At 43.1% G+C, this 12,792-nt stretch overlaps 1 protein-coding gene across 1 annotated transcript in view; it reads left to right on the forward strand.

Annotated features, from left to right (window-relative positions):
* Nucleotides 1–7,713: 7,713 nt before the first annotated feature.
* Nucleotides 7,714–12,792, forward strand: part of dusp10 (dual specificity phosphatase 10) — a 36,722-nt gene continuing 31,643 nt past the window's right edge. The window contains exons 1-2 of the mRNA XM_048535422.1: nt 7,714–7,863; nt 8,160–9,104. Of these exons, the coding sequence (XP_048391379.1) occupies nt 8,207–9,104 (898 nt within the window). The 5' untranslated portion in view covers nt 7,714–7,863; nt 8,160–8,206. The remainder of the gene's footprint in view (nt 7,864–8,159; nt 9,105–12,792) is intronic.

Consider the following 12,792-nt stretch of genomic DNA (forward strand, 5'->3'; position numbering starts at 1 on the left):
TCTGTATGTACCGGTATACTGTGACAGAACTATCCTGGATGCTAGAGCAGGCCCTGAGGTCTAGAGGTATGGGAAGAAACCTACTCTGATGATTTTGAAGTTGACAGATACTTTGAACTTCTGTTACTGTGCCTTCGCAGGAGCAATGGGTGACCAGTGTGGAATCTCTCAGTCATGAACCAATAAATGCACCAGGATAGTGACCAATTCATTTTGTTTCCCAATGACAAGACCAGGACTGCTTCCCAAGCAGCAAGATTTAGAAACCCAGCTGAGTTCCCCCAGTACACATTGCCACTGATTATAAATACATGGTATTCAAACCATAAAATAAAGGAGCAGAATTAGGCCATTCAGCCCATTGAGTCTGCTCCACCATTTGATCATGGCTTATATGTTTCTCAAACCCATTCTCGTGCCTTTGCCCCATAACTCTTAATCCCCTTAATAATCAATAACCTATCTATCTCTATCTTAAATACAGTCAGTGGCTTGCCCTCCATAGCCATCTGCATCAATGAATTTCACAGATTAACTATCCTCTGGCTGAAGAAATTCTTCCTCAACTCAATTCTAAAGGATTTTCTCTTCACTCTAGGGCAGTGTGTTCAGGTCCTAGTGTCTCATAGACTCACACAGAATGGAAACAGATCCTTTGGTCCAATTAGCCCACGCGGACCATGTTCTCAAACTAAACTAATCCCACTCGACTGCATTTGGTCTATATTTCTCCAAACCTTTCCAATGCTTGTACTTTCCCAAATCTAATTGTACCTGCATCTACCACTTTCTCTGGCATTCAATTCACACACGAAGCACTCTCTGTGTAAAAACAGTGCCCCTCATGTCTTTTATAAAACTTTCTTCTCTTACCTTAAAAATATACCTAATAATTTTGAATTTGCCCACCCTAGGGAAAAGACCCTTGCTATTCATCTTATCTACACCCCTCATGATTTTACAAACCTTTGTAAGGTCACCCCTCAACCTCCTATGCCCTAGTGAAAAAAGTTCCAGCATAAATGGCCAATTACTCAAACCCTCCATTCCTGGCAACATTCTGGTAAATTCTTCTGACCCCTCTTCAATTTAGTAATATCCTTCCTGTAGTGGGAACATCTCCTCCACATCCACTCTATCCAGGACTTTCAGCATTCTCTGAGTTGCAATGAGACCACCCTCATTCTTCTAAACTCCATGGAGTATATGACAAGCCTTTCATCCTGGGATCATTTTTGCAAACTTTCTCTGGATCCCCTTCAACAGCAACACCTCGTTCCTTAGAAATAGGGTCAAAAACTGCTCACTATATTCAAAATGCAGTCTGACCAGAGCCTTATACAGCTTCAGCAGTACATAGAGTCATACAGCACGGAAACACATCCTTTGATCCATCCAGTCCACACCGATCATGTTCCCAAAATAAACTAGCCCAACCGGCCTACGCATGGGCCATCTCTCTGCAAACCTTTCCTATTCATGAACTTATCCAAATGTCTTTTAAACATTGTAACTGTACCTGCATCCATCACTTTCCCAGGCAGGTCACTGCATACACCAACCACTCTCTGAGCAAAAATGTTGCCCCCATGTCCTTTTTAAATCTTTCTTCCCTCACCTTAAAAATGTGTCCCCTAGTTTTGAACCTCTCCCCCCACCCTAAGGAAAAGACCCGTGTCATTCACTTTCTCTATGCACTTCATGATTTTATAAACTTCAACAAGGTCACAACTCAACCTTATCTGCTCTAGTGAAAAAAGTCCCAGTCCTTCCAGTCTATTTTTATATCTCAAACCCTCCATCCCCAGTAAAATCCTAGTAAATCTTTTCTGAACCCTTTTCCATCTTAATAATATCCATCTCTGCTCTCATATTCTAGCCATCTTGAAATCAATGCCAACATTGTATTTGCCTTCCTAACTGCCAACTGAATCTACATGTTAACCTTAAGGGAATCTTGAACTAGGATTTCCTTTGTGCCTCATATTTCTGAAGGCTTTCCCCGTTTAAAATGTAGTCTACACCTCTATTCTTTCCAAGGTGCCTTATCTCACACTTTTCGCATTGTATTTCATCTACCATTTCTTTGCCTACTCTCCTAGCTTGTCCAAATTCTCCTGCAGCCTCCCCACTTCCTTAACGCTACCTGTCCCTCTACCTAGTTTTGAGCCATTTGCAGACTTGGCAACAAATCCCTCCGTTCCTACATCCAGATCATTAAAGTATAATGTGAGTAGTTATGGTCCCAAAATTGGCCCCTGTGGAACTCCAGCAGTCTGAAAAAGACTCCTTTATCAAAATTCTCTGCCTTCTTCCAGAGAGCCAATCCTCTACCGAAATCAGTACCTTAACCCTAACGCCGTGGGCTCTTACCTTATTTTGCAATCTCCTGTGCAACATCTTGCCAAAGGCCTTCTAAAAATCCAAATAGATCATATCCACAGGCTGTCCTTTGTCTGACCTGCTCATTACCTTCTCAAAGAATTCTAACAGATTTATTAGGTACAATCTTCCCTTGATGAGCCCATGCTGACTGAGTCTTATTTTAACAGGCATTTCTTAGTCCTCCACAACCTCATCCTCAGTACGACTGATATTTCGCTGAAAAATGTAAGATTCAGCCTCGAGATACAATTTTACTGCAGAGAAAAAGAATCACAACCATACAAACCACAGAATAAAATGGATTTGTTGGGCTATTCAACCTGTTCCTGTGCTGTAAGTTCCTGCGGTCTATTTAACGAGAAAATTAATAAGGAAGACCCAAGAAAAGGTTACCAACATTGCAAATGATGGACTTATTGACAGTGCCATTGCTGAATTCATCAACAGGAAGTGGTTCCACTTGATTGTTGTTCAGATGATCTGTGACGTGCCTACCGGTTGCCACAGCAGCTGACATGACTTCTATATTCTGAAGCACTTCTGTGAATCTGGTGCATTTGAAGGGTCCAAGGCTGGTTACTGAGGACAAGGGCTATCCAGTGTGATCATGACTGATGACACCATTGCACAACCCCTCAACTGCTTTTACCAGGGCCAAGGTGGCGCAGATGATAGAGCTGCTGAAGATGAGGGTCCACAGCTTGGAACAAGACACGGGTCCACACAGAGTGTGCTGCATCACCCTGGAATGCAGTGCTACGCATAAGTGGAGCAGGTGACAAAGCAATGTGATAGACACTGAGGACCTGAGAGAACAGAAGCAGTCTTCCAGGGTGCAGAATGAGGACATTGGGGAGGAGGATGTGTTCCTTGTGCATGTCAGAGATTAGGTGTGTCAGATAATACAAGTCAGACAGTACCTGATTGATACCCAGTTCCAGTGGATGAGAGCTGGGTGCAGGAGACCATCGTGAAATGTTAAATATTTGCTGGTCATCGTATCAGCATTTAGTTTGCATTGTGGGGATGAACTGCAGCCTCTATTTACTTATATGTGTTTGCTTTTGCTGGATTCAAATTAAAGCTCATCTCTGGAATTGTCTGGTTACTTGCTTTTAAGTGATGTTCTTCTGGTGGGTAACAGAATAGCAGTGACCTAGAGACGGCATTTACAAAAGATGTGGTTAAGAACAGTTAAACTGACCTTTGGTTAAACAAGGACTTGGGTTCCAGGAATAAGAAACTTCAGCTCTAAGGATAGATTGAAGAAGTTGTGTTGTCCTTCTTTGAGAGGAAATTTGATAGAGTTTCAAAATCATAAGCAGCCTGAATAGAGTGGATTGGGAGCAGCTGATCCAGCTTGTAAAAGGAACAAGAACAAGAAGGCTTAGACATAAAGTGACGTGTAATGAAGAAAGGTTGATGTGAGAAAGAACTTTTTCACTCAGCAAGTATTTAAGGTACTGCCTGGAAAAGGGGTGGAGGCATGTTCATTTGAGGTTTTCAAGAAGGTATTGGATGATTAATTGAATATAAATGGTGTGCAAGAGTACGGCGAAAACACAGGTGATTGGCACTTGATAATGATGTTTGTTTGAAAAGCTGGTGTAGGCTAAATGGCGTCCTTCCATACTGTAACTATTCTGTAATTGTGGCTGAGAAGGATGAACTTTATATGTAAGACTGTCTGCCATGTCGGGAGCTGTGTGGCTTTGTGATTGCTGTGCCATTAGGTTGCCAGTGCGGGGGCAACACCAGGTTGCTAATGTTTGCCTGGTGCACAGCAGCCTTGTAAAGATGCCAGAGACACCAGTCTTTCAGCTGATATCCAGGGATTGGCGAGTTCCAGGTGTTGAGATAGGGTTAGAATCCAGCAGGAGGCATGTCACAGCACCAGAGCAAGTTGTGAATGAGGTGATTTTGGTAACACACAGTTAAAGATCTCACCAGACTTCTTGGCAAAAAACTCTCCAAAAACTTGCATGAATGACGTTTTGCCAAACAATGTAATGTTCAGCCCCAAGTTACAATTTTATTGCAGACAAAAAGAATCACAACTGTTTAAACTACAGATCAAGACAAATTTGTTGGGCCATTCAACCTGTTCCCATCCTGTAAATTTATGTAATCTATTTATCTCCAAAATTAATTAGGAAAACATGAATTACGCACTCACTAACAATACAAGACTTTATCACAAAAGGTTCATGTGGCATAGAATTGTTCCTAAAAGTCTATAATTTGAACACATAGTCCGGGGGTTTCCTCCAAGCTGTTCCATTCCACTGGTACAACCTCACCAGAAAAGCAGCATAAACAGGGTTTCTGCCAGACTTCCTACATGGTTATGGAAATGGAGTGAGAACAGCTTTGAGGGAATTACCAACCATAATTTCTCCCTACTTAAATGATTGTGGTTTTTACTGAGAAAGATGATTGATGATTATATCAGATCAAGAATATTATTTACATTTTAAACAAACAAAAGGAAGATTTTCCAAAGCTCTTTTCAGTAAATAACATACTTATAAAATGTGGTTAATGGTGCAATGAAGGAAATAATGCAATCAATTTGCACACAGCAAATTGTGGAAACAGCAATATGGTAACAAACAGATAATCTGCTTTAATGATCTGAATGAGGTATACACATTAGTTAGCCACCAGAAAGAATTCCCTTGCTCTTAACAAACAGTGTCACAGTCTGGGTTTTAGAGGGGTTTTACTTAAAGTCTCATCTGAAATATGACAAATCTGTAGTGTTCTTTCAATTTTGCTCTCAAATTGCAGTCTACATTATGCGCTGAAAGTGCTAGAGTCACACTTGAACCATCAACAAACTTCAGAGGGATATTTTCCTGCTTTACACCTGGTTCTGCCATAGTGGATATTCAGTGGGGGTGACCAGATGGCGATAAAGAAACATGCCTTATTTTCCAACAAAAACTAAGTGTACAGTGCAGGGCTGTCCATATTGCTGGTACATGATCTCCCACCCTTCAGAACAAGAATTTAGCCCTTCAAGCTCAAATTATCATTCAATGGTGATTTGTGACCGACTTTTCATATTCAATTTTGCCTAATATTCCTTCAAATCTACAAAGAACAAAAATCTATCAACATCAGTTTTAAATTTAATATTTATCTAACATTTTTTACTAGTGGAAGGGACTTCCAAACTTTAGAGTGATAGAGATGTACAGTATGGAAACAGACCCTTCGGTCCAACTCGTCCATGCTGACCAGATATCCTAAATTAATCTCATCCTATTTGCTAGCATTTGCCCGTATCCCTCTAAACCCTTTCTATTCATATACCCATCCACATGCCTTTTAAATGTTGTAATTGTATCAGCCTCTACCACTTCTTCCAGCAGCTCATTCCACACACACCAGCCACTGCATGAAAAAGTTGCCCCTTAGGTCCCTTTTAAATCTGTTCCCTCTTATCTTAAACCTATGCTCTCTACTTTTGGACTCTCCCACCTCAGGGAAAATACCTATCAGCCTCTGACACTTCAGGGAAAATAGCCCCAGCCTATTAAATCTCTCCCGACAGGTCAAACCCTCCAAACCTGGCAACATCCTTTTTAATTCTGTTATGAACCCTTTCAAGTTTCGCAACATTTTTCCTTCAGCAGAAAGACCAGAAATGAATGCAGTATTTCAAATGCAGCCTAACCAATGTCCTATACAGCTGCAAAATGACCTTCCAACTCCTGTACTCAATTCACTGACCAATAAAGGCAAGCATACCGAATGCTTTCTTCACTATCCAGTCTACCTGCGACTCTACTTTCAAGGAATTATGAACCATCTGCAAACTTATTAATTTTACCTTCTAGATGTAAATCCAAGATATCAATGTACCTAACAAACAGTAAGGGTCTTAGTTTGTGTAAACGTCTTTCTAAAATTGACTCCTGAAAGGTCTGGTTGGCTCTAATGTTTAGAATGTGATCTGTAGTTCGAGACTCCCACCAGAAGTAGTATCTCTCGCTTACTCTTACATTATTTTTGTTTTGAAACTTTGATCAAATCACCCCTTAAACTTCTAATTTCCGAGGAATACAACCTTGTTTGTGCATTGCTCCAAATTATTTAACACTTGCAGTACAGGCATCTTCGAAATCTATGCTGCATTGCCTTCAAGGCTGCTATCTCTTGTTTAAGGTATGCTTGCCCGGACTGACGGACTGCTAACAACCAACTGACATTCACTACACCCATCTGCTCTAATATGTGGTAAGTAAGAAATCCTGCCTCCTAGTGCATGCAGAGTAAATACAGTTTAGATAAATGTTTTCACAGTAGGAAGAATACTTAACCACGTCGAAACAATTGCACGCAAGAGTTAATTGATCTCCAGTATTACGCTTAACCTTGCTTTAAATAATGACAACATCCCATGTGTTGGTACCGTTCAAGATTCTCATCGTTGTTAACTCAACCATTTACAGATAAATTATTTTAAAGTACCCCACAAGATCTGCCACCGACAATAAAAAGTTTCAAGAATTATCGTTTCCTTCTCGCCATATCGTTTTATTTTACTGTACGTGTTTTTTTGCAGTACTTTTTAGATAATAGCAGTGAATTCATGGCGGGTCCAGTTGAAGTTCTCGGTGCAACATTGGCGGGCTTTTTTGTTTCAATTATCTGCAACATCATATGCTGCTGACGCCAGCTCAATTTCAAGGTGTTACTACGGCTTGGGGAGGAATACCCGGCCGTCTTGTTTTTATTTTGATTTTGCTTTGCCTTCTAGTTTATGTCCGAAATTCCGACCAGAAACACTGTTGTGGAATGTTACGCATCAGGAATTGTAATGAATGATTTAAAACATGAGTGCAATTACTTAATGAATAGTAATATGGCGTGAAGAGGAAAACAAAATGAGATGACTCGGCTGTCCCTTTTCATTAAAACTTTGACTGACCCTGTTGGCACTGACTCTGGGTGCACTAGCCCTGGCTGCATTCATTCTGATTCCATGGTCACTTTAAACTGGTATTGGCTGCATTGGCCCTGGACGAGAAAGAGCCAGCAGCCGCTCGATTCCGGGAGCAGCCTCGCTAGCGGCCAGCCCATTGGCTGCCAATGATGTCATGCAAACGATAACGTCGACGCCCGGCCGACCAATGAAGGTGCGGTACCCGCCCTCTGCCGACGGCAATTGGCCAAAACGTCGGGGAGCGGGTTGCGAAGCGGGTCGAACCTTGGGAATGACAGACTTCCATTGGTTGGACATTCCGTCCATCGACGATACGGCCCCGCCCCCGTCAGGTAAAGGCGAATCGCGTTGTTATAAGAAAAAGTGTAGTTGAATTAAAGCGGCTGTGGCGGGGTAACTAGCTCAATGAGTTGAGAGACAGGGAAAAAAAAACACCACAAATGTTGGGAAGTTTCTCTGGGACTAGATCACTAACGAGTAGACAGTTAAGTCCCAGGAGAGCGGGAGGAGCTGCACTTAGTGATGTGAGTACATTTTTCTCAATGGCTTCTTGCAGCGGAGTGAAGCCCCAGCTCCGCACAAAGTTGTGGCTCAACTTGGACTTTAAATTGCAAGCACCTCGCCCAGAGAATAAGCGGGCAGTTTGTTGATTACTTAAAAAGAAAGGTTGCCCAATGAAGGCGCCTGTGCCTCGAGTTTATTTTTAGTTGCGATCCCCTTCTATTTGCGGCAGAAATAACCAATGCGTGCCTCTGAATTTATTGCTCTCCCCTCCCCTCCCTCTGCTCTGATGCTGACAGTACATTTGATCCCGTTTCAGTCCATTTCCTCCACGGATCGCCAGCAGGGCTCATCAACATCATCCTGATGCCTCCATCCCCTCTAGACGAACGGATTGTTGGGGTGGTGGCATTGCCGAGGCCGGTCAGACCGCAGGAACTCCATCTCCGTTTGGATCACACCTACGTGGCTTCTTCTTCTCTTCCTCCTTCTCGTCCCGGAGCAGCGGCGACTCCGGCAGCTGGCCATCCGAAAGCTCAGAGCCTGGCGGCGGCAGCGGCTCCGCTCCCGTCCCGAAGCGGCAACTTTCCGTATATGCCATCATCTAACGGCTCGGTGCGCTCCCTGTCCTGCGGATGCAGCGGCGCTAGTTGCTGCACGGTGAGCACCTACCCTCCCAACAAGGGCGACCCGGGCTCGGTGGCGGGGGGCAGCCACCTTCTACCAGCCCCGGCTGCTGCTGCTGCCGCCTCCTCCTCCAAACTCAGCTGCCCTTCCTGCGCTGGCAGCCCGATGGTGAGCGGCAATGAGAACGGCGGCTCTGCTGCAAGCCCCCCGGCTGCCGGAGTCGGAGGAACCCCGTCCCCTCCGGCCGCAGCGGCCGTCCGCACCATCCCCCCAGCCGAGCTGGCCAAGAAACTGACCAAAGGCAGCGGCACCAAGGGGCCCCCGTCTCAGAGCCAGGGACCGGTCATCATCGACTGTCGCCCCTTCATGGAATACAACAAGAGCCACATCCAGGGAGCCGTCCACATCAACTGCTCGGACAAGATCAGCAGGAGGAGGCTGCAACAGGGCAAGATCACCGTCCTGGATCTCATCTCCTGCAGGGAAGGCAAGGACTCCTATAAAAGGATATTCTCCAAGGAGATAGTAGTTTATGATGAGAACACTATTGAGCCCAACCGGGTGCTGCCCTCTCAGCCACTTCATATAGTGCTGGAGTCGTTGAAACGAGAAGGCAAGGATCCGCTGGTTTTAAAAGGTAAACCTTTGGAATCTTCCTTTTCATTTAAAAAAAATAAGAAAGTTTTAACGATCGGATGTTTCCAGAGTTTAGGGTAGAGTAGAATACAGCTATAGATATGTTCGTTGCCTTAGCAGTCTGTTCATAAAGCAAAAGTCGTCAGGAGTTGGTAGTAATTTGTAGGCGACACAGCCTGCGGAACTAATTCAGTTCGTTTCAAGGTTCGATCGATTTTAGGCATTTTAGTTACATAGCCTGAACGTGAAGTGCGTAAAGCGATTGACTTTGAAGCGAAGACGGTGACCTGTGTTATTTTTAAATTCTGCTTATTGAATGAAAATGTCTGTTTTGAAATGTCACATTGCAGGAGCGCAGGGCAACATCCTGAAAACGAATACAGTATGTGGAGCACGTCCCTCCAGCTACTGTGCATGACTGCTTTACTAGCACAGAAATTGAGGGGGAAAGAGACCATTAATGATGATTCATGCATGGTCTGCAAATATGAACAACTTCTGAAAGGTCCTGATTACATGACAGACATAATCTCCAATGCAGCATAATTAGAAACATTGACTTAATGATATCGACCTTGTTTCGTTCGAATGCAATGCAGTATATGCATTTTCAATTTCGTTGCAGTAGATGCATCACATAAAGAGTGAGCAGTATAGATGACATTTACAGTAGCCAAGGCAAAACAGCTGAACAGCTGCAGTATTGACCGTCCCCACAAATTGGTGTGGGTTTGAGTCCTAAGGCAGTTTGTCACTCGAAGCTGCCTGCAACAGTTGGGATTAAATTCTGCCAGTTTTAGCCAGGCTGCTAGGTGGAGCACGTTTGCTTGTAGCGTTTGTTTCAAGGACAATGAAAAAGTGATAATATGCCTGTCTGGTCTCACCACAGCATGCTTCCTCTTGTTGGTTAGCTGCAGAACATGATCTGAAAAATTTGAGTGACCTTCAGTGTCAAGAGAGGGGCCCATGTTGGAAAACATGCAAAGGTGCGGACAAGAGCAAAGAAATTATAAGCTACATGATGGAAGAGTGGTTCAATATTTATTATAGCTCTAACATCATGAGCAACAGGGAATACTTTGTAAATGACGAAAGACCTGCTCAAATGCAAACATAATTGGTCACAGGAGATCCAAAAATCATTGTTTTGGTAATAAGAGAGAGAGGTGTGGCCTATTCTGAAGGTTATGCAGAGGTAATAGAAAAAGATTTATTAAAATGATGCCTGAGAATAGAGTTTTAATTACAAGAAGAGAAGGGTCCACAAATAGTGTTGGAGAAACTCAGCAGGTCTGGCAGCATCTGTAGAGAGAGAGAAAGAGAGTTCAAGGTTTTTGAGAAGATTTGTGGCTTGGTTTGTTGATGCGGTTGTTGACCTTGCTCGTCGAGCAAGTTAGCAGTCTCAAAAACGGTAAATGTTTAAGTCCAGTGACCCTTCATCAGAACTGAAAATAGCTGGGGAAAGATTGTATTGATGCTGGTGACGGGTGGAAGAATAGAATATGTAGAGATGGTGCCCAGCGAGAGAGAGTGATGGGGTGATGGAGTGGGGTGGGGGGAGGAAAGAAAGAGATTGCTGAGGATAAGCTGAGAGTGAGATAATTGTTAGGAAGTTGCCAATGAAAAATGTAGTGGTTGAAAATGGGTTGGCTGTTTTCAGAATAGCCCATACCCAACAGGACCTGGAGGATTTGGGGAAGGTAATGAAAACAGAAGATTGTATTTGTTTTCTGAAATTGTTATACACAATGTTTGAGTCCTGAAGGCTGTATTTTACCTAGGTGGAAGATACTGTTTTCTTTCCCCGGCTTGCAATTAACCTCACTGGAGCACGGCTGCAGACCTGAGACTGGAATGTTCACTGGAACACAGTGTGTTGAAGTGGTGCACAACTCAGCACCATGTTTATGGACAGAGTGTAGTCTCTGCTCACAGTAGAATCCCCTTTACGTTGGAGAGCTGAATTGCAGACTGTGACTGATTTGTGGAATACCTATCCATAAAAATGATCCTGAGTTTCAGTCGCTAGCCACCTCAACACGCCACTGTATCCTCAGGCCAGCATTTCTGTCTCAAGCCTACTGCAGTGTACCAGTGAGGCTCAGTGCAAGCTGGAAGAATAGCATCGCATGTTGCACCCAAAGTGGAGGTACGTTTACAGCCTCAGGACTTAATATCGAGTTTAACAATTTCAGAACATGAACACACTCTCTTCCACATTCACTATCTTCCCTTAAACCCATAGGTGTTTGTGTAAGGGCTGCTCAGAGCACACCCAACTCACTTCAGTTTTATATTTGAACACTATTTATTTGTGCGGCTACACATGTGCAAAACCAAAACAACCATAGTTTTAAACGTTTTTTTTAAATAAACCTGTTCAGGTATCTTTTAACATCTCTGGGACAAGTAGGATGCAGATCTCCTGGCCTAGAGATAGAGACACTACCACTGTACCACAAAATCCTAAGCACAGGTTTAAGTTTGATCTGTTTACAGAGGATTCAAAGATACTTTTCGAACCAACATGTTCAGTGATGTTATTACATACCTTTTGAAGCAGGTTCAACTTGAATTCAACCTGAAATAGGGACACTATCATTGTACCAACCCGTTCTCAACCAGTCACATTTATCATGAGCACCCTCCAAGCAATTATCTCTCTTCTAGGCTTATCAACAAACTCTTTGTTTGCCTGTGAACCTCTTTCTCCTGCTGTCTTTGTACATATCCTATTCCCACCCCAACTATCATCGGCATAAATGTCACCCTTCCCCAGCTGTTTTCAGTCCTGATGAAGGTTCACTGTACTTGAAGCGTTAACTTTGAATCATAGAATCCCTACAGTGTGGGGTCAGGCCATTCAGCCCAACAGGAATACACCAGCTCTCTGAAGGGCATCCCATCCAGCCTCGCACCCCTACTGCTCCATGGCTAACCCACCTAACATACATATCTTTGGACTGTGGGAGGAAACCTGAACACCCAAAGGGGGTCTGCACAAGGAGATTGTGTAAACTCCACATAGACATTTGCCTGAGGTTGAAATTGGACCCAGATCCCTGGTGCTGTGAGGCAGCACTGCTAACCACTGAGTCACCATACTGCTTCTTTCTCTGTATGGATGCTAACAGACCTACTGAGTTTTTCCAACACTTTCAATGTGTCTTTCAAATGACAAACATTCACAGCTCTTTCTTTTACTTCAAAGAAATGTGGGATGGGAGGGAAATGATTTTTATTAGAAGGCTCTTTTTGTTGTGTATTTTAAGCAACTCCGCTCAAATGGTACAAGGCAGTGTAATCCTTAAAGACAAGACTTACAGAATGGAAATCAAGTGAAAATGGTATCAAATGGAGCAAAATGCTTATATGAAAAGAACTTGTAAAAGATACCAAATCTATTCATTAAAATTGTGTTTTTATAAATCTGTTAACATAAGGTAATAGAACAATAAGTGTGAAATAGGGGTTCTTTGAAGCAAAGTCGAAACTGTGTATGATGAAGAATCAAGAATGGTAAGCTTGTTCAGTTAGTATTCTGATCCTCTTTCCATAGTGAAAATACCAGCAGTACAATGTATCTTAAGTCAGGGACCAGAGCTCAGTTTGTCTAACAGGCTTGAAAAATGGTAATGGAGAAAATAGTGAGACTGAAGTAGACAAATTCTGTGGAGTTGATGGGTTCC

The sequence above is a fragment of the Stegostoma tigrinum genome, chromosome 9, assembly GCF_030684315.1.
Source record: "Stegostoma tigrinum isolate sSteTig4 chromosome 9, sSteTig4.hap1, whole genome shotgun sequence".
Taxonomy (NCBI): Eukaryota; Metazoa; Chordata; class Chondrichthyes; order Orectolobiformes; family Stegostomatidae; genus Stegostoma; species Stegostoma tigrinum.